This window comes from Cariama cristata, unplaced genomic scaffold (genome assembly GCF_000690535.1).
Source record: "Cariama cristata isolate BGI_N322 unplaced genomic scaffold, ASM69053v1 scaffold21366, whole genome shotgun sequence".
In the NCBI taxonomy this organism is placed as follows: Eukaryota; Metazoa; Chordata; class Aves; order Cariamiformes; family Cariamidae; genus Cariama; species Cariama cristata.
Window position 1 is genome coordinate 6,038 of NW_009624139.1, and position 24,544 is coordinate 30,581.

Here is a 24,544-nt window from a genome sequence, read left to right on the forward strand (position 1 = left end):
GAGGCAGGAGAGCGAGCAGGGCCCACCGGGATGTCGGCCATGAGGGAGAGAGAGAAGGAGAGGGGCAAAGAAGGGGGCCGACCCTCGTGATCCCCGAGCTTTTATACCCCGAGTAATCCCGTGGGTGGGATGGAATACCCCATCGGTCGGTCCTGGGTCACCTGAGCCCCTGCAGTTTCCTGGGGGTGAGACCCCTCCTCCACCTTCCCCACGAGGAGCCCAGCGGAGACCAAGAGAACAAGCCCAGACATGCAGAAATAGTTCTCTTTCAGCCAAACCAGGACATATACCTAGATCCAAGGTCCAGTCAAAATGTCAAGCTTAGCTCTTCCATCAAGAACAAAGCTTAAAAACTGTACTTTAAGGAAAATCTTATCAGTTTATACTAATACTATCTTATCGAAGTTCATCTTAAATGAATACTGCATACTAAAACTTGTTAATTCTTCTATTTGAGAGTCACCATTATTTCTAACAAAGGAGATCATGCATTGCCTAGAAAGCATGCACCTTCTGCCAATGATTCCAGTGACACCAAGGAAGAATATACTTAGTCACATCCTGGGGTAAGAAAACAGGGCCAGTATAAGATAGTCCCGGATGCATGTGGCTCAGTGAGCAGGAGAAAGGAGCAATCTCAAAGGAATATTTGATGCAAGGGCTTGCCATAATCTGCCTCCAACGAGGAAGAAACTCTGCGGTTTTCCAAAGTCCTCAAGGGTTCCTGTCCCATGGTAGCAGAACAATTACATCAGAAACCAAATGGGACCAAGAAGGTTTCACAGAATTGGTGAGAACCTTCCTAAAAGGAAAGAGCAACCTTAGCACTTCTGTAGCATATGAAGGAGGACTACTGGTGTTTGTACACATTCATTATCAATGAAAACTGATAAGAATCACAATAGCGGTAAGCTGTACAATCAAGAATGCTTAAAAAGGAAAAAAATGCAACCAAAACCAAAAAAAGACAACGTTGGAAAAGACTAAAGATTTAAAAGAAATCATGCTGAACTTAGTCAGAAGGGATAAAGGAAGATCGGTTCCACCGTTACAAAGTAGACCTCATCAAATAGGCAGGAAATGACTGGAGTACAAATTACAATTGGTGTGGTTTGCATTACTTCAGGAGCAATACCATACACATCATAATAAACTTACCCATCCTAGGAGCTTTATTTCTTTTGGCTAGACTATATTATGTGCATTTACCTTAAGCCACAACTAGTTTTCTACTTTTAAAGTGAAGACTGCGTTTGTTGAAAAATTATACCATGCATGATATGGCATTTCCTGCATCTTATCATAAATACAGCATACAGCTATGGTAGCAGAACAAAATGGGTTCGCCCCCAATACTCTGAAGATGTCTTTTCAGATGCTTCCTATAATATTTCTTCCTATTGTCAGTAAGCCCAACTCAGAAAACATTTGATAGCCTTAAGACCTTGAATAATTTTCCTGAAAAATTAGCTACCTGACTGAATTTTTTTTCCTTTCCTCAGAGTCAAGTTCTTAACTGCATATGAAGAAACATATTTCCTAGAAATGGGGCCGTGTCCAAATTGCACATTCTTTTCAAAGAATGGGAACATAAATATTTTTAGTGACTGTATAAGCAGTATTATAACAAAATAAAGAATGCTAGTTCTGAAATGCTGAAAATTACACTTAAAAGACACACAGCCTTACAACACACATACAAGCAAATTAAATCACTTTTGGATAAAGTGAATCTTATTTTTTAAAAACTGTACTTAGCTGCGGACTCCTCAGACACTTAGAAGTTCTAGTTTGTATATCTCAATATTTTTTACCTTGCATTGAATATCTAGTACTTTTTATCTTGCGTTAATACATAGTATCTAGTCCCAGTTTAACATGAATTAAATCTTAACATTCTCTGCAATTGTGTTTCCTGTTTCTTTAATTTTTAATCAATCTATTTGTTATATGAATTGCAGCTGTTAGATCTGTGATCACTTAGCTGATTAGAAATGGACTGTTCTCTCTGCATAAAAAATAACTGTAAATTTAACAGCATTTCTTTTCAAATTGGCAGACGGCAAGAAGGGGTTTTAATGTCATTGTATTGGTATTAACCAAAGAAGATAAAACACATATAGCTCAGATGATACAAATTTAATTTGTTTTAGTATAAACCAGGAGCAGTTCTTCAGACGTAGACTGTTATTTCTAAATCGTACCAGCATTTTCAAGAACAGGATCTAGTCCTTCATTTTGCTCCTACTGCTCCTAATGATGTCAACATTTTCGTTAAAAGAGTTACTACAAAATTGAATGAATCTTAGAGCAGAATAGGATTCTGATGTTTGATGTAAGAGGCAGTTTCACTACTAAATGTAACCTTACAGAATTCACCTAATAGAATATGAACAAGCAATTAGCCAAATACAGCCAAAGTATACATATATTCTTCATCTGGAATAGTATTTTAACTTTCTAAACTTTGGGTCTTATACATCTGTTTTTAGTTCTCTGATAGCTAAATTTAAGAACCATGCGATACATATTTAGATAATACATGGCCTCTTGGAGTCTTTTACTACCCTGATTTGTCCTACCTTTTAGCTTACAGACAAGATTTTTTATACTCCTCAGTGTCACATACTCTTACATCTGCATTGAACACTATTCCCAAGTTCAGCACCATGGAATTACTGCAGCAGATGGAGATACAGCTTTTTTCCCCCTTTTTGTCTGTATCACTTACTGTTGCAGCTCGTTTCCCTGTGAGCACACATACAGTAATTTCCTTTGAGCTATTCTTAACAACAGAGGGAATACAAAAAGATTTAGGAGTGTAGAATTCCATTTATTTTCAATATTCAGTACCCAGGTCCAAAATTTAGCTCTTCAAACTTATTGCTTATTTCATGTAATACCTAAGTCCTGCAGCCGCACCAATACATACACAAGTACAGTCAGGTTTCTGCTCAAGTTTCCTAGATGCCTGCTTTTCTTTCTGAGCAGAGTTTACTCTGTCCTGAAGATGAACAGTTACACAACCAGTAATGGATAAATGAGTCGCTGATTAGCCTGTTCCACCTGCAGGGCACTGCCCCATAAAGGTTCACGTGCAAAATGGAACCTGCAAAAGACAAAGCCACCTTAGGGGGTAACGATGACCTTTTTCTGCTCAGTGATGACAGCTCTTTCTGACAGGGAGATACAGATCCACTCCACTCTCAGTAAAGCTGAATCCATCTAGGTCTTCTGAAAGCCAGGATTCTTTAACCACAAGTCTATCACTAAGAGGAGTACGGAAACTTACATCATGAGACTACAATTTCCTTGTAGCAGATGTAAGTAAAACTGGATTATGGCTGTCCTATTTTTCTCTACATTGTTTCAAGTATTAGAAATCCTTAGGTCTTTTAGAAGTCATGGCCATTACAGGAACTTTGTTTACAATGTGGAATGTATTTCTATCACTGGCAAAAAGATTGAGGGCCTGCACACAGGTGCAAGAAAACAGTATTTTCCTCACACAGCTATTTAATTTTTAAGAAGCAAAAATGGTGAAAATCTTTCTTTAAAACTTCTTTGGTCTTACTGACAGAATTTTTCATTGTGCAGACTAAGAAAGCAGCAATTATATAGAAGATGATTGGCTTATAAGCCAATTCAAATTTATCAGTGGCTTCCTATTCACAAATCAACTGGAAGAGTAATCGGCAAGCACAGTAATAGGTACTTTAACTGACTTTTTTCTGTAGTAAATCTAACGTATTTTTCTTGTAAACTATATTTATGAAAAGCACGAGAATAAGAACTAGAAACATCTATGATACATGTACGTTCTGACGCATTCTTGTTTTTTCAAGAATATGAGGCCTCTGTAATTGGACTGTGGGTAGAATTCTTCTCTTCTTTGCAAATCCAGAGCAACAGGAGTGACATCCAAGAAAAATATTTTTAATTATCCAAACTTTATACAATGAGAATTATTTCCAGGCCACTACCCTCACTGATTGTCTCAAACTGTTTAATTAGTGTTTAATTGCAATAATGACCACAAGGATTCTATTAGCTTGCAACCAATTTTCTCCTACGCATGTATATAGGCCTCATTTTCATCTCTGAAAGCCACATGCTCTGATGCCAATGTACATAAAGACGTCTTTTATAAGCCCTGAAGTACATTCTGTTTAGTGGGCTTAAAATTTCCCTTTAAAGTGTCATCAATTTCACGTCTCTCAGTAATTTTCTATTTGTGTATCTTCAGTGTCATGCTATGAGAAATGTTGAACAGAGGACTGGTATACACATAATTTTCAGAATGCTGATTATATATCAAATTCATATTTATTTACTAAGAAAAGTTCATGCAAACTTGTATTATTACCCCCTGTAATCAGCTACCTCTGTTTCAGCTAGTCCACCTGATTTCTTTATGAAGACCACTTAGATATTCAAGAGAAATCTCATGTAACATAATCATCTCACCCAACCACTGTTCTAAATTGTGTTCTCCACAGAGCCGTTCAATAGCTTACGTGCAGCTGGACATACGAGAGCTAGCACAGCACTGAGCACCTGCCCGCGAGCCACAGACCAGCTCCTCATCCCTGCATTCCAAGCACACCTGCCACAAGGCTGTGAATAGGAATTGTCCTCACTTCCCGCATTCACTGTGGAGCAGAAATTTTCTTGCTTCTCCACTTAGGTAAGATAAAGAGGTACTGATAACCTTTATAGGATTTGGATACACAGGTTGTGGCTTCTTGGAGACACTTCATCCGACAAGGGAGCACTGCTGCCTTTCACAAGATGAATGCAATGAATGACCCATGAAGGAAGGGACCAAAGATAGAATTTATGGAATTCTATGACTCTGAGAAAGCCTCTTGGCTTGCCACTGAAGCAAGACACACATGTTCCCATACATGAGGAACGGGGAATGGTGAGATAGGTGTACATGTGCTTACACAAATATTTTGCATGTAGGGTAAGGTTTATAGGTCCATACAAACTGGTATATTGCTTAATAACTGTCAGGCTTCACTCCTGCCTGATCTCCACTAGAAAACAGTAGGCTTTGATTTTCAAATAGAATGAAGAGAATAGGTTCCTTCATACAGAGATTTTTTGCTTTTGTTTTTAAGAATAAAAACTCTGTATGAAAGAAAGCCAGATGATTAACTTATTACCACCACCAGTACCATTTCCCACCATGAAATCTGCAGGATTACTTATTTGACCTAGAAACACTTGCTGATATCTAGGGAAAACTGGCAGATCATTTGGCTCCTAGTTTCCTTTTTTCTCTCTTTGCTATGTTGATAGCTGTATATTAAAGACTTTCAAATATCCTGTCCCTCCCTTACTAGGAATTTCTGTAGTTGTCACATGAATACTATACAAAGGTGCCACAAAGGGTGCCAAAAGTCCTTATTCAAAGGCATGAATACTGCTCAGTTGATGAGAAACTCGTACTACTATAAGACATACTTCTGCAGTTTGAGAACTCTGATATCTACATGTATTAAAAGTAGTTATAAAAGAGAAAATGCTGGTTTATTCCTTTATGTAACAGTAGCTTAAGTTATGCAGTTTATCAGGCTGCTATTAAAATAAATTTTTGTAAATACAACTTAAGTAAATCTATAACATTACATTTTCATACTTTAACCATTGGCAAAATCGATGGTTTTCTTTCCATAAAATCCTGATTTTCGAAAAGGTCATGTTGTTCAACTGAACATCTTGTGAAGCACTGAAAAGAGGTGGAACTTACTTTCCTTTATATTTTCCTAAGTTGATTTTTAAAATAAAAGCTATAGAGGGAGCTCTATACCAACCACACAGTACTCCGTGGATGTAAGAAAGATGAATGCAGGTTTTTGGATAATTGTTTTAAAATCCAAGAATAAACATGATTAAAATGCCCCTCCTTAACACAAAAAGGTAAAAAGTGAAAAATCCACTAAAAAATTCGATTTTCTTTCCAAAATAGTTGACAGATTATTTTATTATAGTGCCAAAAATGTTGGTTACAACTGAAAATACCTTCAGGTTTTCCTGAATTCCCACAGGTGTCCAGCATTCATATTTCACCTGAAATTAGTGACACTTAAGACTACTAAAACTGAACAAAGATTATGGTCTATTTCTGAATTTAACTTAAAAATTTTAGTCACACATTTACAACAGAGCAGCATTTTACTACCAACAACATTTAAAAATATATACTGATGTATAATCTCTGGTTAAAAGAGTAGCTAATGGATATGAAGCTCCTCATACACCTTTTTGTAAAAGTATTGTTTTGACAAATTCTATGCTTAACTCAAAGGAAAAATATCATTTTTATGAACAGTATGAATAATTCTAAAATATTATGAGCTGAAAGAACTATCTAGACATATACTTAAGACTGTTTGTCTTCAAAAGCTAAAGGAAAATAAAACTTCAGTAAATCAGAAGTGAAAATTAATTCATCAAATTCTGCCTTATGCCCCATATACGTACTTCCCACGAAAAGGAATGTAAATTGGCTTGATAAGCTGTGGAAAATCACTGTCCACAAATATTACCCTATAGATTGTCTTTTAATTTTGCGTCAGAAACACTACAGTTTAGAAATACATAGCAACTACAAAGATGATCTGGCAACGAGACCTACCTCAGACACTATGGTTCATTCTCCTAGAATGAAAAATGTGACAAATACTGCAGAGGAGATATGCTTCATCCCCTTAGATACTGAGGGCAAGAGACGCCTCTGATTATGGTTCAGGTGCAACAGCCTACTAAACATGGCTCTGCTTTTGTATCCTAAACAAATTTCTTTATCACTTAACCATTCATCTTTAAAGGTAACAGAAGACTTGCTGATTCATTTTGAATATAAGTAGAAAAGTCATCCAACGACAATGTTTTCTTCTAAACAGATCTTGAGAAAACATTCTTATTTGTGTTCCTCCCATCTGCTGTTTTTTTTTTTTTTTTTAATGTAAGCATTTCACACAAACTGCTGTCAGTTTCAGTATTATGTGTTTTTTGTTCTCTACTAATGCGCTGTAATACTGTGATACAACTGCTGTACGACACTCCAGTCCAGCCAGAGGAAAAGCAGGGCTAGTTCTTTCTTAGTAGATCCATAAACGGTTGCAACAGTTTTTTTATTAAATCAGATTTTTGTTTTGAAGCAGTTACAACAGCGGTCTCAAGAACAGAAGACACGTGATCAGGTTTTGTTTAGTTAGACCAGGGTAAATCTCCAGTTACTCTGCTAAGGCTGATGGTGTCAATCTGGGTACGCGATAATACAACTAGAATAAAAACACAATGTTGTGACTCATATTGTAGAGATATTTCTAACTCCCAAGTTCATGGCAGTTTAGGCATTTCCACACCAGAACAATTTAGCTACAACTACAACTGTGGGAAACTTACTTTTCTTATCCATCCAAGAAGACCTCACTGACTTCCACAGAAGTTATCTGACAAACCAAGGGCCACGTATGGTCTGCAAATTACAGTCATTTTGAATACGCTGTTGTTTCCTTTTTCTGGTGGGCTCCCCTCTTTTAGAAATACCCCCGAAGGAAAAAATATAGCATCACTTATATTACTGAAGTCTTCAATTTTTTTTATGTTGAACTTCTAAAATTCTTTTGGAGAACCACTATATGAGATAATTACCACAGATGCAGTAACCTTACCTTTAAAATTGATTAATTAATTACTATTACTATGATTTTTCCACATCCCTGACTTTATGTCACCTGGAGAACAAGTATCACATACTGTTTCTAAGAGCTGTGCATGTACGTGGCAGTGCACCCAATATTTGCAGATGCTATTCAGAAAACATTTTTTTTAAATGATCAGAAGTTTCTAGTCTTTTTCCCTCAAGTGAATTTTACTAGCTGAATTAACTTACGTGTGGGCAAGAAGTAAATTACCAGAGGACTATCCAAACTATTCCACTAGAGGCCAAAACTGATTACAATCACATGGTAAAACTTCTTGGACTTGAGTGAAACAGCACTAACATAAGAAATTTTCTTCAAATCTGCTCCACTTTAGGTAAGACTAAATGTAGGTGTAGGTGGCATGGTTTCGGTAGTGGTGAGACAGGGCAGCCAGTTCCAGCCAGTTCCCACTGGCTCCACAGCGGACCCACGGCAGGACACCACTGAGCCCTTCGGCCAAGTGTGTGGCACCTGTTTGAAAACCTATTTTCAAAAAGGGTAGAAAATGCCACAGGGAGAGAGGAAGAGGGAACAAAAAGGGTGGGAGACAAGAGAGGGAACATCAAGGTCAGAGAAAGGAGGAGGAGGTTCTCCATGGCAGAGCAGATCTTCCCTGCAGCCTGCAGAGAGGAATACACCATAGCAGATGGATATTCCTGAAGGAACTGACACCTGTGGAGAGCCTATATGGCAGCAGATTTTCCTGACAGGACTGCAGCCTGTGGAGGAGCCCACGCTAGAGCAGATGAAAAGTGTGAGGAGGAAGGAGAGGCAAAGTAGAGTTGTTATGGGCTAACCGTGACCCCCTATTCCCCATCCTTCCTGCACTGCTTGGAGGGGGGTGGGGTGGGGGTAGTTAGAGGAGTCTGGAGTGAAGTTGAGCATGGGAAATGAGCAGAGAAGTGTTGTTTTAATGTTTGTCATTTTGCTTCCCAAAATCTATATTTATTCTATTTTTATTCTAATTGGCAATAAATTAGGTTGATCTTCCCCAAATCAATCCTGCTTTGCCCACAACAATAGTTGGCAAGCAATGCCCTTGTCTTTATCCCAGCCTCTCCCGCAGCTTTCTCATTCCTGTTCTTCCTGTTTTCTCCCCATGTCCTGCTGAGGAATGAGTGAGCAAGCAGTTTGGTGGGAGTTTGGCTGTTGGCCAAGGCTAAACCACCACAACAGCTAAGCTTACAATCCTCTACAGGATACTTCTAAACACTCAGAATTCCAAGTGAAGTTGCACATGTGTCTTTAATTATTCTGTTGAGTTATTATAAGATTTTAAAAAAATACAGACCACCAAACCTTTGCAGAAACTAACTCTAAGCTCCCTTTTCATTGTTCTTTTCTTCAGCTGGCTGCCCCTTGCCTTTACTTTAGGGAAATCCGTAAGACTTCTGCACCAGACAAAGATGAGCTGAATGGGGCTGTTCTCTCTGCACATTATCAGGCTCCCTGTTGAGAAGAGGTGGTGTCTGGTTAGACAAAAGAAACCTTTGGGTGAGCTCTCAAGAAGCCTTGCTTAGCTCTAGCCTCAGCTGGACAAAAAGTCTCACAGCCTCACTGCCTCAAATTATATACTAAATAATAGATAAACCCAAATCACCACACAGACTTCCCAGAAAAGATCTGTGCTAACCAAGGAGGAGGCAGTCAGATTAGTTATATACGCAACAATTTTTAAGTTTCCCAAAGAAATTCCTGTTCAGCTCCCTGCCTTGTCAACACCTGCAAGTTGTTCACAAATGAATTTCTGATATACCAGTAGAGAGAACACAGACCGGTCTGTGCCAGCCAACAGCCTCAAGCCCAGCACATCTCCATACTGACCCTCAGAACTTGACTGCAGACAGCTGAAACTCATGCTGCCTACGGAGTTCCCCTTTGGTTTTAGTTAAGTTCTTTAAAATGTCCCTTAATCACTACTAATTAATAAATGATTTATAAACTCAATCTTTCAAAAGTCTGCAAAACTTAAATGGTAAGAATTCATACCTACACACCTTTGTAGTTTCTTTGGTTAATAGTCAGAAAGAGAATGTTTGAAAACTATCAAAACAAGTACCTCATGTGGGATGATCTATGAAATTTTTCTGACCTGTGTGGACAAATAGGGTCATATTTCCCAGAAAGTCTTGAAAATGAATGAAATGCTTCAGGTATTTGGTGCTGTAGGACCTAGGTCACAACAAACTACTAACACATTGGACTTAGAAGGAACTCTGCTGCAGGCAAGTGATGCCATCTGCTGTTGACCATCTACAGGACACTAAACAAGACGACTGCTTTGATTTATGACACTTCTCTTTTCCATTTCTTTCTGTCTCTAGTACCTACTCTGAATATAAATTGCAATATAAAAATTTTTCCAAAGGGCATTCCATAAAGCATTCGAGTCATCTGGATACCCGTAAATCTGCTATTAGCTTGGATTTCTGGTTTTCCGTATTTCAAAATGAGGAAAACAGAGCAATGTGAAGACATGGTAAAACGAGGAACAGTAAGGAACAATGTATTTGCATTTCCTCAAAAATATGTTAAAACACTTTCATCTAAGGACTATTGGAACTACAGGGAAAATGTTTTGTAAGTTTCACCAGGATTTGGATAAGACCTATATTGCATTAACAATTACTAAAAAGATCCATACATTCTCCTCATATTTTTTTTTTCCTGTTGGTCAAACAATGTAACTGCTACAATTCTAAACTGGAAGGAAAACAGTCCACCAAGCAGATCATTACCAGGTTGCTCAGAATAAGGTAGTATTTGGGCTTCTGGATGTATCAAATGCCTCTAGGAGTGCTTTGAATTGGTCATACTTATACTCTGGAGTATTTCTTTACCTTTTCAAAAACAAATATACAAATATCTCCATATAAAAGTATTTCAAGTGAAAAAGAAATTGTGGTATAGTGTCAGTAGAAGTATCTCGCACAGCCCCATCAGATATTTCACAGATTAAATCTGTATGGGTAGTTAAGTTAAAAATCACAGCTGAGAGACTGTGAGAAAATTCGAATGTGTCAAAAAAAAAAAGAGAGCAAAAAGAAATAGATTAGCTTCCTGAATTTAAATTCATATATGGAGAAAGAAATTTTTAAAACCATCTGTTGATAAAATGTGTTCAGGAAGCAGTATTTTAGCATGAAGAACTTTGCATTTTTTTCACTTCAGATTCTTGAATCCTGCTCTAGTCTCCACTTGACTTTGTGAACTGGTGTTACTTTTCTTCCCTCTTTGAAATGCCCGGTTTTGCTTGGAAAACAAGGGTCCCTCCACAAAGTCCTCCTTGGGATTCCAGTATCCTGTAGTAGCAGCTGCACAGACACACTACTCATTTCCATGTCTTGAATGATGTAAAATGAATAGCAAGGCTGTACCCACACTAATTCTGGTAGCTCTGCAGCTAAATTAAATGCCCTGACTTTAGAATTTCCACAGCTTTGGGGCCCTGGTGTTCTTAAACTTGCATGAAAGGACTGCTTCCCCAGCAGACAGCCTCACATTGCTCAGCCTATGTACAGGGCTATGGCTGCAGTTGTCATACTGTTCCAAAGCACCAATCTCTGTTTTGTCTGTATTGGGTTTTCTGGAAGGGGTGTAAATGCGTATGGGTGGATGGCTCTGCTTTCACCACAGTAATCGCTCCAGAACTTAGGGAAATAATTGGAGGCTGCTGTATAAACAAGGCACTTTTAAATACTTTGCCACTTAACCATTTGCCATGCTGACAAGGTTACCAACAGCACACTTGCAATCATCTGTCTTATCATGATATACAGAGATATAAAGCGTCACCTTTTCTCTGCTCACCCAATAAATGCAAACTTGCCTTCTTCTGCAACGGGAAAGCAGTTTCTTCAGCAACTTTGAGCACACAATTTAATATAATATGACAGTATTTGAATTCTTATGCCAAATCTGCTGGCAGGAAATGTTCACACAGAAAGTATTCATTTGAAAGATAAGAATAGCAAGGTAAAAAAATGGAACATAAGAGAGAAAAGGAAGAACTACAGAGAATAATTATTCATATACAAATAACTGAGTGTATTATTTCTTACAGTTAAAAATTATGTAGAAAATCTAAATGTAGATCTGCAAATGTATTTAGCAAATAGTATTCAATAATAGCCAGCACTTCAGTATATGTTTAGTTTTAAAACATGAATTGAAACATAATTTAATTGATAGTACTGGAAGGATTCCTGATTAAGGAATGCTTAATTTAATGCTTTGTTCAGATGAGACCTTAATGCCCAGGTAATGGTTTCAAATATTTAACTGTTATGAAACAGCACTATAAAGCAGTTAGAAAAACTAGAACAGAGCTTACACACCTTATAATAAATCTGTATTTGGTTGGAATTTTCCCTGTGTAAGCCTGACAGATCTGAGATCTTCCTTGGCTGGAGACTGATCTTGCAAGTTACTGATTATGCTGTTGAAAGCAGCTATCCTTTATGGCTTGGTACTCATCTTACTAGAGCAAAGCTCCAAGAAATTTTCTGTCAGAAATACTAAAATGAAAAAATTCTTTTGGACTGGTCTAACATTAATTTTTAACCATGTAGGCTTCTCTGGGACCCTTAACTTTTGTGGGCATAGAGTCATTAGCATGACATGAAAGACTCAATTAGCTGCACTTGTAAATTTAAATCCCTTTTTAAAGCACTAATTACAGATATAAGTTAGTATCACTCAGGTTTTTGCTCAGGAAGAGCTCATTAACTGATTCCACTTGTGACATGCCAAGATATATATATAGGAGTTGCCATGTGCCGTTACATGTTAGGGCCTAAAATTCCAGCAAATTGGCATTTAAAATAAATTTTTTCAGAAAGAATTTAGGAAAACAATGATAAAAATGTAATCTTCACATACTTTATCTAGGAAACACTATAGCAATAATAAAAATCGAATATTTGAATATTGTGCTTTCCCTTGAAAGTCTGAAATATGATGCAAGAGCATTAAATAATATACACAGTATTTTCCAGAGACAGTAAGTACTGGTACATCTATTTAATAAGTGATTCACCTAAAACATCAGTCAGAGGTTGAATGAAAGATTTTCAAGACTTTTCCCAAAATATATAAAAAAAAATTAAAACATTCATTATTCTTGTTAATCATGTTTATTACATTAATGCCACAGATCTAAAGGTAAGTGGATTCCAGTGGTTTTGTTGTAAGTACATTCAGGTCTATGCTCTGAAGCATTTCCAAATAGTTAACATGACAGTAGCAAATTTGATATTAATTTCATTATTGCTTGGAGATGGAAAAAGAAGGCAAGAAAAAAAAGGCAAGAAACAGAAAATGAAGAAAAGGGATGACAAGGGAGAAGAGGGTATAAGAAAATTTGAAGTGAAGCAAAAGTAACAGCAACCATCAAAAAAGAGTCAACACTTAAGTTTTGTAGGCTTTTCAAAATCCCCACAGTTGCTGCTTCTATAGATGTACCTAACAGCTGGATCCTTTGGCTGATTACTCCCTGAGAAAATTGCTTTCATAGAAGAAGTCTGAAAAGCTTTTTATGTCCAACAGTGACAGCAGGCATTCTGAAGGAAGGACAAAATTGGGCAAGAGAAGAGCATGAAGTTAGAGAATGCTTGCAGAAACATTGAATTGTCTGAACAAGGTCAGCTCTGATGCTGCAGCACTTCTAAAGGGACCCTGCCAACGTAATTCAGTCCCCAAATCTCTCTGGCTACATGTTGTTTTCTTTCACTTCAATTTCTGATGTAAAAGGTTTGTATACTGCAAAATAGGAGTGTAAAACAGAGTGGTTATTTGAACCATTGCTACAGATAAATAGGTTTACCTATGGCTGGAATACTCCCATTATTCCCAAGCTAGATTTACAGAAACAAAGCCCCTGGAATCTAAGGAGTGGAATGCTGGTTGTGCATAGCAGAGAAGTGTGTTCCACTGAAGGACTTAACAGCAACACCTTACTTTTTGGTATCCTCTTCCAGGCTGGAGTTTGGGACCCCGAATAGAGTGCTGAATGCAGAAGGCATGTCAAAATGGAAGCCAAACCACCCTAAACCTGCAGCCTACTCCAACCCTACACCAAGGTACTGTGTAGATGAATTTACAGTTCACCAGGTTGAAGATGCAGAATGCTGAAGAATACTCAACACTTATGTGAGTTCTGAAACTCTGCTCCCCTGCATTTTTATGTCTTTTGTCTGCTTATAACACAGAAAAAATCATGGGAGCAAGGACTAGAATACAAGTTCTCCTTACCACCAATGAAGTTCCTTAACAGTCTTCAGTGTTTACCTGCACTGGCACTGCTTGAAACCCAAGTTCAGTGCAGACTTCTACACCATTTGGCTCTTTTTTGCACAATACTGTGCCCACTGGGTCAGATGATGGCGATGTGCCCCCTCCTTCCCTGCAGCCACCTCACAGTTTCAGGTCACGTCACGGACGTAAAGCTATGCTGCTCTATGCCTGCCAGGGAGAATATGGCGATTTGTGGTGGTCCTTGAGCATGAGGCAGAGTCCTTGCCTGCTGGGTTGGGACACAGCTTCCCTTCTATTAGAGGATCCTTCACATAAGAGGCAGGCCTGCCTGTCTGGCTTACCCAGTACATGCAGTCCTTCAGTGTCTCGGCAGTGGTTGTGCCGCACTGGAAGTCACCGTGAACGTGCTAGTTGAGTGTGAGATGGAAGAAAGGGGCAAATAAGTGACTGACAAAGATGTTGTTTGTCCTACTTCTAGCTCCTACTTCCCCCTGACTGTAGACAGGGCGTTTTTCTGGGAAGTAGGTGCAAGTGGTCCAGAAATTAAGTTGACTCACCTTCAGCTTTGGTTTAAAAGAAAGTGGCAGGTGCCACTGTGTTTTGTGAGGAGTGCAAAATTGTCAGTGTGTGTCAGGCTCTGCAGATGCTCTGACAGCACCTATGGGATCAAGCTCGTTAGAGCTTGGACAAGCAAGAATGCCTCACTTATGCTTGCTGATTAGGTTTACCGTTAAGCAAGGTGCTAAGCTCTTCTGCTTTGTTAAAACTAAGTTACACTGTGTCACTGCAGATGTAGAAATTTCAGGCTTTTCAAAGTCGCTGTTCTACACAGAGAAGTAAATGCTAAATTCACTTTTAGGTATGTTTGCCCTTTATTAAATCTGGCCTCCAGTTATGAAAGACAGATCTATAAAGGGAGATATTAATACCTTGTATCTTCAAGTTCCAACTACCTGTTAGAGCATAGTTCCAAAGACAAAGGTACAAAGGAGAAGTGAGGCTGTAGAGGTTAGCTATTTCAAGAACTCTAGCTTTAGGAAGTAACCTTGTTTTCTCCTCCATTATTTACTTTCTGAATTCACCTATTAGAACTTGAGGTATCTGACTTAAATGATTTATTTTTCAACTTGCAACTTGAATCGAGTAAACAGACTTTATTATCAACAACAGAACCCACTTTAACACTGTTCCACAGAAGATAGTCTTAGCTTTTTAATGTCCGTTTTCCATCATTTTAGATGCACATGGCGTGTACAATTAGAGAAATTCTTTCAAAGGAATCCAGTGAGAACAATGCATGTGCGTTTTATCCTCTTGAGAAAGGAGTAAGTCATGCTACACTTACTGCACTATTGTGCGCTAGTTTGTCTATAAAAAGTATGTTCACAAGATACCCGTATCTGAGCTCCCAAGACATGTAGACCAGCTCACATTAGTCAAAAATGGGATTAGAGTCACTGGAACAGGTGCAGTCTCTCACACACACATGTAACTTTGGAGACACTTCATGACCTTGAAATCAGTGAAGATACTCCAAACAAGGTGGAACAAACGCAGTCAGAATTTGCCCCTAGAATTTGATATGCTCAAAAACACAAGGCAATTGTAAGCATTTCAGAAAGTTACAGTAGATGTTTACAGAAGCTGAATGTAAAGACTGAAGGAAAACAAGACTTTATAAGAATGCTCAGTAATGAACTTGCTCCAGATTCTGAAAACTCTTTTTTGCAGGGAGACAAAGATCTCCCTCACCTTTCTCATTCTGGACAGTCCCACCTAAGCCATCAAGACAATTTGCTGAGTAAGGTACTATTCAATGCTTATAAAAATTGTGGGATCCGACCAGCCAGATTGGACAAACTTACTGAGATAATTTAGTATACGCCTGTGAGTGCAAATGGGAAGCTTTATATTTTCTTATTCTTTTAAGTATGAGCAATATTTTGGCAAAAAAATTCTGTATGAATTCAGGGGGCATTATGCTGTTGGTATTATCATGTGTAACAGTATCGATTCTTGCAGTGAATACTGACTGCTTTCTTTGTCTTCTTACATGTCATCCTATTATTTTTAATATTTAATTATACTCTCATCAGGCCACATTCTGGTTATCATGGTGCAACCTCTGTGAAGCACTTGCCTTATGCTTAACTTTCATCTGGCTGTTGAAACAATGCTAACTGTAACTGACGTAGGACACAGGGGAAGTTCCTGTAACTCAGAACTCCAGGGATCAACGTTAGTATCACTCTCCCCACCTCTGACACATACGCTTAGAGAAGTACAATGGCAGTGACTGTAAAGATACCTAGGGAGGACAGAGATCTCCATACATGCTGCTTGACTGGTATCTAGCTTCGGCAGAGCTCAAGTTTGTTGCTCTATCTGCTGGTGCTACCTGGTTTTTGATTTATGATTATAAAAATTTATCCCTGTTGAGCTAAGTGTTGCTATGCTTTGTTTCTGCTCAGCTATACTGCCTGCCAGCAGTGCTTTATTTAACAATCTGAAGTTAAACAGTTAAAATGGTTTCTGTTGTGTCTGTCTTCATGCAGGTTTCATTAACTTATAAGCCTGAATCTCCTTTTCTCTTAATTTGTAAAATATTTTGAAGTAGTCTTTTTTGTTTGCTTGTATGCTTTAGAAAGCAGATAAATTTAAAGTGTTATAATTTGGGGAAAATTCAATTTAATGAAAATTTTGCCACAACTGGATGTCAATAGAATGTTTTAACACAACCTTAGGAACTGATCTAATATTAACTAGGTCTGAGAAATTACCTTCTATTGCTTATTGAAAACATCAGAAATCTACTGTAGATTGCAAAGGAAAACAAAAGCAGAAATTATCTAAAACTACATACTTAAAGCAGTGCTACGGTAACATTTTTGTGCACTGCAATAAAGACAGGAATGCAATCCGGACGTGATTTTAGGTCTACTTCCTTAACTTTTCTTGAACTCTGGGGGAAGTTACATTAATAAGTGCTTTATAAAAGTAGCAGATGCCCATCAATGTCAAATAAGGAAACTTTATCTTGGAATTTTCCCAATGAGATCTACAGTAACTTTTGCCACAGGCCAGAAGGGATATCTGGAACTAATCTAGTCCAACCCTCCTGCTCAAAGCAGTGTCAGCTGGAGCAGGTTACTAAGGACCACGTCCAGTTGATTTCTGAGTATCCAAGGATGGAGACTCCACAATCTCTCAGGGAACCTGTTCCAATACTGTACCAACCTCGCAGTAAAAAAAGGGGTATTAAAAATGTTTAAATCAAATTTTCTGTACTTCAATTTGTGCCTGCTGTCCTATCACCACATACCACTGAGAAGAGTCTGGCTGTGTCTTCTTTACGCTATCCTATCAGTTATTTTTTATATACATTGGTAAGATCCCCTTCCAAGCCTTCTCTTCTCCAAGCTAAACAATCCAGGTCTATCAGCCTTGCCTTGTATGTCAGATGTTGCATACTCTTAATCATCCTCCCCCTCTACCCTGCCCTGGTGAGGCCACATCTGGAGTGCTGTATCCAGTTCTGGGCTCCCCAGTTCAAGAAAGACAAGGAACTACTGGAGAGAGTCTTAGGGGACTGGAGCATCTCTCTTAGGAAGAAAGGTTGAGAGAGCTGGGTCTATTCAGCCTGGAGAAGACTGAGAGGGGAGCTCATCAATGCTTATAAATACCTTAAGGGTGGGTGTCAAGAGGATGGGGCCAGACTCTTTTCAGTGGTGCCCAGCAACAGGTTAAGAGGCAACAGGCACAAACTGAAACTCAGGAAGTTCCACCTGAATATGAGGAAGAACTTCTGTACTTTGAGGGTGGCAGAGCACCGGAACAGGCAGCCCAGAGAGGTTGTGGAGTCTCCTTCTCTGGAGATATTCAAAACTCGCCTGGATGCAATCCTGTGCAACTTGCTGTAGGAGACCCTACTTTGGCAGGGGGGGTGGGCTGGATGAAAAAAAACAACCCCGAGCATTCTGTCATTCTGTGATACTAATGGCCACTGACTAGACCTGCTCCAGTATGTTCCTTTCTCGTTTCTACTAGGGAGCCCAGAACTGGACACAGTACTCCGGATATGGTCTCAACAGCGCTGAGTAGAAGGGAAGGATCAACTCCCTCAACCTGCCAGAAACACTTGATAAATAGCATAGGAGGCTGTTGGCCTTCTTTGCCTCAAGGGCACAGTGCTGGCTCATGTTTGACTTGGTGTTCACCAGAACCCCCCAAGTTCTTTTCTGCAAAATTGCTTCCCAGGTGGTTGGCCCGCAGCCTATACTGGTGTAGTGGTTTATTCCTCCTTAGATTCAGGACTTTGTAACACCAGTCTGAACAACAGAGGACAACCATGTTTGAAGCTACGTTCACACAGATGTACATTGCCATGCACTCCAGAGCTCCTCACAGAGTTTTATTTCAAGCAGAAACCCAGCCACTGTCAACATATATATCAGACTGTCACAAAGATAACGACAGTTCTGGTTTCAGTGTGTCAAGCACACACAGAAGCACTTGCATTTTGTAAGCATATCAAGTGCTTGAGAATATGAACGGGACATTTACAAAAGTGTGTACAAACTTGTACAGACCTCTATCTTAAAACACATTTCTGAGTTATCTTTCCGTTTACATCCCCGACTTAGTGTACTTCACCTATAAAGCTGGCTCTCTATTTGATAACTTCTAAAATATCACCAGTCTTTACCATGCCATAAAGCAGACCCGCTTCCAAAACAGAGATTCGCATTCTTTTTCCCCCCATCTTCCTATTACAAGCAATTTTCCTTTCTTTTCCTCTGGAAAAAATCATGCTGACTCATGTTCTTGCTGCTTTACTTTCTCCAGTTTTGACTGTGACATCTGATACTGCAAGGGCGCACAATATAATTAATTTGATGTATTTAATTTCTGATAAATTAATATCACAGAAAATGCAATGAAAGGACAAAACTTCACTCACTTTCTTCAGAAGACAGTTCATTAAAAATCACTAAGAATTTTTAGCACCAGTATGGTAAGCAGAAATTGACCTGAAGTCCTGAGAAAACCAACACTGAAAGAAGAGTTTAGTTTGACTTGCATTCCTAAAAGATCATCAACTAGAACTAGGATATTTCAATTTAAATTCTTTTTATTTCTAATCTTTATGCCCTGAAAGCCATGATAGTGTTGATAAACTCAGGTATGCACCTGCTCTTTGATAAAATTTCACCTGTTTCTACAAGAAAAATATATGAGAGCAAGTAAAGAAGAGGATGTAATAGCTATGAGGCCCTATTAAGCTGGAGATTGAATTTGAAGTTTCCTTTCCCAATAATCTTTTTTTTTTTGTAAATTAATTTTGTAACTTTTTAAAACACATTACAGTGTAAAGATGTCATTATTCATCCTCAGCATTTCCTGACTAAAAGACCTTCATATTTAGACAAATCCTGAAATCTTCTGTGAGAACTCATATTTGTCAGATACAAATTGTTCAGATGCAGCCTTTCACTCAGGAAACCCCTAAGCTACTGATAGCTGGGTAGTGGCAAGTATACTAGGGAAGGCATCGTGCCTTGCACAGCCTGCTTTTTATATGCTGTTTTTACAAAATCTCTGCTACCAGCAGCTGTCAGATTTGAGCTAAATGAGGTCATATGGTCTAATCCAGTGCAGACTTCATAAGGTTTTATGTTTCCTCGCTACTTCCTTATCTTTGTCATCATCTCCTCCGTTTTTCTTTCTCTCAGTTTTTAAAAAGTAAACATGGCTTTCACTTCCTTCATTTCCCTAGCTGAACCTCCTTTTGTTGGCATATCAGTGTATACTTCCTCTACAGCTACACCTGCAGTCTTCTCTTCATGTTCGTATTACACCACTGTCCTACCCTGTTGTCTATCTAATATTCCAGAACTGATATGCCCATGATCAAAGTTTTTTCCTCCTTGTGAGGAGCTCTTAATGCATCATCTCCACCTCAGCATTTCTTTCCCTTCCCACAATTCCCAAATTTTCTTCGAGAGTTGCCTTTCTCAGCATTAGCGGATCTGTTAGTTTCTTTCCTTCCAAGTCTTCACACCTTTCCTCTTTGTTACCTTTCCTAGTCTTGCAAAACAGGTGAGTTAGGAAGGGAAATAGGTGCCTTTTCCAGCTGTCTGAATCAGATGTGCAATTAAGAGTTTCAAATCCTGATGTCTTCAAACAGAAAGAGTAAAATCTTTCTGTCTGCTAAAGTCTGCTAATTTTCCAAGGAAGACATCAGCATAAACAAGATTAAAATGTTGTCCTAGACAGTGATGCCAGCTTCTTGAAAGAAAGAGTACCCTGCAACAGCCCAGGTCACTTAGAGACTAACTGAACATTACTGATGACCTTAACTAATAGAATGCTAATATGTAATGAAATTTTATAGTCTAGTAACATAATTAGCTAATTGCTATTATCCTCTCTGGGTGGGAAAGCAATAGGCTTTCTTCAGCAAGCTTTGGAAGACAGAATTGGTTGCTACCCAGAAGTCTGCGCAGTGCAGTGCTGTGCATTTTGAACTAAAGTAGTGAACTAAATGAACCTTTGTCCCATCTGCTAACTACCAGTGGTTTCTGAGTAATACACTACCCTCACAACTATTTAATGCTGAGATGACTTAATACATTCCTGTCCCTATGTATTTTTCTTCCTGATACTTTTTCTTCCTACCAAATTAGGTTCCCATTCGAGATCCTATGCCATATGCACTACATCACTTTTCCAAAAGACTGAACCTTTGAGATTATTTATTACTCCTCTCCTATTTCTTTTCTGCACTGAATCTTTGTGGCACCTTCATCTCCCATCTTTCCTTACAGATACACCAAAAAAATTAAGTTGGCTCATACGGCTTTCCTCAGCTGTAGGAGGGTGGGGATGTGAAGCACATCTTGTAAAATGACTGTCAAACCAAACAAGTAATTTCCAGAGGGTTTCTAACACCTACCAGTTGTTATGGATATATTTCTTTTCTGCACTGAATCTTTGTGGCACCTTCATCTCCCATCTTTCCTTACAGATACACCAAAAAAATTAAGTTGGCTCATACGGCTTTCCTCAGCTGTAGGAGGGTGGGGATGTGAAGCACATCTTGTAAAATGACTGTCAAACCAAACAAGTAATTTCCAGAGGGTTTCTAACACCTACCAGTTGTTATGGATATCACATTATTATCATAGTTATTTAAAACAGTTTTAGATTAGCTAAATGTCAATCTCGCAGCAACTGCACAACCTTCAGGACATCTTCGTGTCTATGACAGACACCCAACTGTGAAATGATTACTTAAAAGACCTCCAAACTTCTAAATTATCATGTATCATGGTTTTCTTTACAGAAAAAAAAATGGATTAAATAAAAATCCAAGTTAGATTCTGGTATTCAGATGTATTTTTTTGGTTTCTATTAGTCTCTTTTTTGAGTCTGAAAGTGCACAAGATCAATTTCACTACTGTTCGCTTCCACATTTTCAATGCACTGGTTAAAAAGAACGGGGATTAGGCAGAGCTGCAAAAAAAAGAAAGTTTTTTTTCCAGTGGTACACAATGGTTTATGGTGGATAAGGTAGGTGCAGAAAGTTCTGACAAAGTGTAGTCTGAGAGACACGACTCAGGAGGTACATGTGTTTATACAAATGCCCCAGTCACCATACTGTGAAGAACCCACAAATAATTAAGATGTTGTGTAAGCAGCATGAATTCCCATTTTGTAGGACACAGGTATTTATGTTGGTTTTTCTTACACTGAGACATAGTCTCAAGTATGTGATCATACATTCTGTCACCATGGAAAGGAATGTATACAATGTAATATCAAAGAATAAATGAAAACATTACATGCTGGTAAAGCTTCAATCCTTATTTCAACACAAATAAGGGTTTAAAAACATGCAGAATGTAAACACAAGTTTTCACAATAGTATTTGTATTCCCCTCCCCTACATAATTTTCACCTAATTATTTTCTTGTCTAATTCTGTTAAGTCTCTAGTTAAGCTGAGTTCATCATCTCTAACTATTCAATTAGGTACACCCAATGAAGGACCGGGCAGAAAGCTGTAGCTATTTCACCCTTGAAAGGTAAGGCTTCTCCCTTGATCTTTTTAAGTTGTCTAGTGATAGGGAGTAAAATCCTGTTCATCTTACATAAAAGCATCCAGTGAAATCAGTAGGATACCATCTTGGTAAGGGGACTAGGATTTGATCCAAAATTGCACTATCATAAGGATATGAGCATTCTGTAGAATTTGTGGTCACACATCTCTATGACTAAACCAGAAACACAAGTTAATGCTTTTGCTGAAAGTTTCCATTATGCAGTATTTAAGCAAAGACGTACGTATGAGCACAACTTTAATTAAACGTAAGTAGACTCCTACCCAGAAATCGCTGCTAGTTTTTGATGAGCCTGATCGGCCATCTCACATCCTCGGGTTCGAGTTTTGTGCATTTCCACATGCAGAGATGGGCAGGCGACGGAGACATCCCCAATGGAAATGACCAGCTCCCGATACAGAGCCACCTGGGTATTGAACTCCTGGACAAGCTGAAAAACAAAGAGGATTTACTTACATGACACATTTAACTACACTGATAAAAACAACCAAGTTTTAAAAAAACATGCCCAATCTAGGTCTTGTTCCTACTGCTCCCAATTCCACGGCATACAGGATCAAGAATCCAAGATTTAGTAAACGACTAGGGCCTCCATGGCAGCTGCCTCTTCTGTGAGCTATAAATGTTCATTTGCAGGAAAGTAGCATTTCTGCTTTTAATCTCTGAAAGCGTTTGAGTTATTAGTCTTAAATATTAAGCAGGCAGACAAAAAACCAGCTGTTTTACTAGTAGCATGAGGTTATTTTTTGCTATCATAAAAGACAAAAATATCTCCAGAAGTGATTGCCTTTGCTCCTCTTGCTTCCTGATTAACAGCACATTTAGGGATTGGAATGCAGCATTTGCTTTTACACTGGTGATTCTGCTAATTTATTTTGTAATGATTTCTGTTCTGTCACTGGCTTCTAACCCAGATTTCAGACTTAAAATTTATCTGAAGTTATTGGCTCAGAAGACGTACCAGATAGGCACTTTCCAGTTAGGATTCTAGAAAGCACTTTTTCCAATGTGTGTGTGGGAAAAACAGACAAAGAAGTAAATGAACACTTCAGCCTTTACAGAAATCTGTTATATAGCAGATACACATGGATGCTATTGGATAAATGGGTAATTTTTACAGTGATGGAAAGATCATTATCCTTTAGTTCCACTGATCACATACGTGGGATTACATTTTAAGGAAACGAAGCATTTGCTGTCTTCTGAAAGAAAACACATCACACCATTTGCTCCACATGGCGGCGGGGGTGGAAGGCAGGGAGCAATAGAACAGAATATTTATTTTTCTGTGTTTTGCTAATTTGACTTCAATTTCCAAACTACATAAAAACATACAAAAGTAACTGCTCATAATTCTGCAGCCGTCATTACCACCAGGAGTTCCACATATCCCAACATACAAGCATGCTAAAAACCTAGATTCTACCAGATCTACCAAATTTTAAAGTCAAGCCCTCAAATTCTCATACTCAGAAAATACAGTAGCTTCTCCTGCACTATTACATTCTGACTCTTCACGCACCCCACTGTTAATTACTCCGTATAACTAAGAGCTAGTATTGGGACCCATTTTTCGGCCATGCTTTCTTAAGTTTCATTGTAAGAGTAGCAAATAGGTTTCCCTGCTTCTGGAACAGCAAAATAATCCCAGTGCATTCCAGTACATCTGCACTCTCCCAACCCCAAACCCCAAACAAAACCAAAAGCACACTCCAAACAAAGCCGTAGGCACAGCATTTGCTAAACCCGTCTTCCACTCTCTCATTCTGTAGCTTAAGAAAATGCATGAAAGCAATGGGAGTGAAAAAAAACTTGCACTATGTTGTGTCATAGCACAATTATCCTGCATTAAGAAAAAGGGAAAAGTGTCTTACCCTGGAACTGGTAACTGGTTGAGCCAGACACATTTTGCCAGTTCTCACCTGACATCTCCTGTCTAAACAGATACATTCAGCCACCTCAGCATTGCCAAGGAAAACAAAACCACATTGATGTCACAGCACTGATACAGAACACGAAAAAAACCACTGGTTTTATCTCCTGAATCTTACTGCATCTTGACAACCCATCTGTAAACTGTATTTTATTTCTAATCAGTGAATTCTACAAAGCTAGCACTTCTGTTTAACTAACCACATTCTGCTGTCAGGAATGAGAAAAAAGGCAGGACTCACTAGGATCTACTTGTTGTGTATATTTATAGAGCTCCTGTGGAAGCTTTTGTTCCTCACTGCACTGGGGAGTTGCTCCCGATTTTCAAGAATCAGAGTGAATATCTGCCAGCACAATTTGCAGTATTAGATGAAAAAAAGTGCCAGAATCCAGTGCCAGAATCCAGCAGAACAGAAGCAGCAGGTACATTTCCAATGCTACGGGACAGAGCTTTAGCAAGATCCACATTTTTCAAGCATAAAAAGCAGCAAGTTCATTAGTTTTCTGTTTTTGT

General features: G+C 38.6%; 1 protein-coding gene across 1 annotated transcript in view; it reads right to left on the reverse strand.

Moving 5' to 3' along the window:
• LOC104163919 (regulator of G-protein signaling 7-binding protein-like) overlaps positions 1-24,005 on the reverse strand; it is a gene marked incomplete at its 3' end in the record, with an annotated part of 25,935 nt that extends 1,930 nt beyond the window's left edge. The window contains exons 1-3 of the mRNA XM_009703070.1: positions 23,973-24,005; positions 22,965-23,003; positions 22,362-22,528 (exon numbers count right to left, since the gene is read on the reverse strand). Coding sequence (XP_009701372.1) covers positions 22,362-22,528; positions 22,965-23,003; positions 23,973-24,005 — 239 coding nt within the window. The remainder of the gene's footprint in view (positions 1-22,361; positions 22,529-22,964; positions 23,004-23,972) is intronic.
• Between the last annotated feature and the right edge of the window lie 539 nt (positions 24,006-24,544).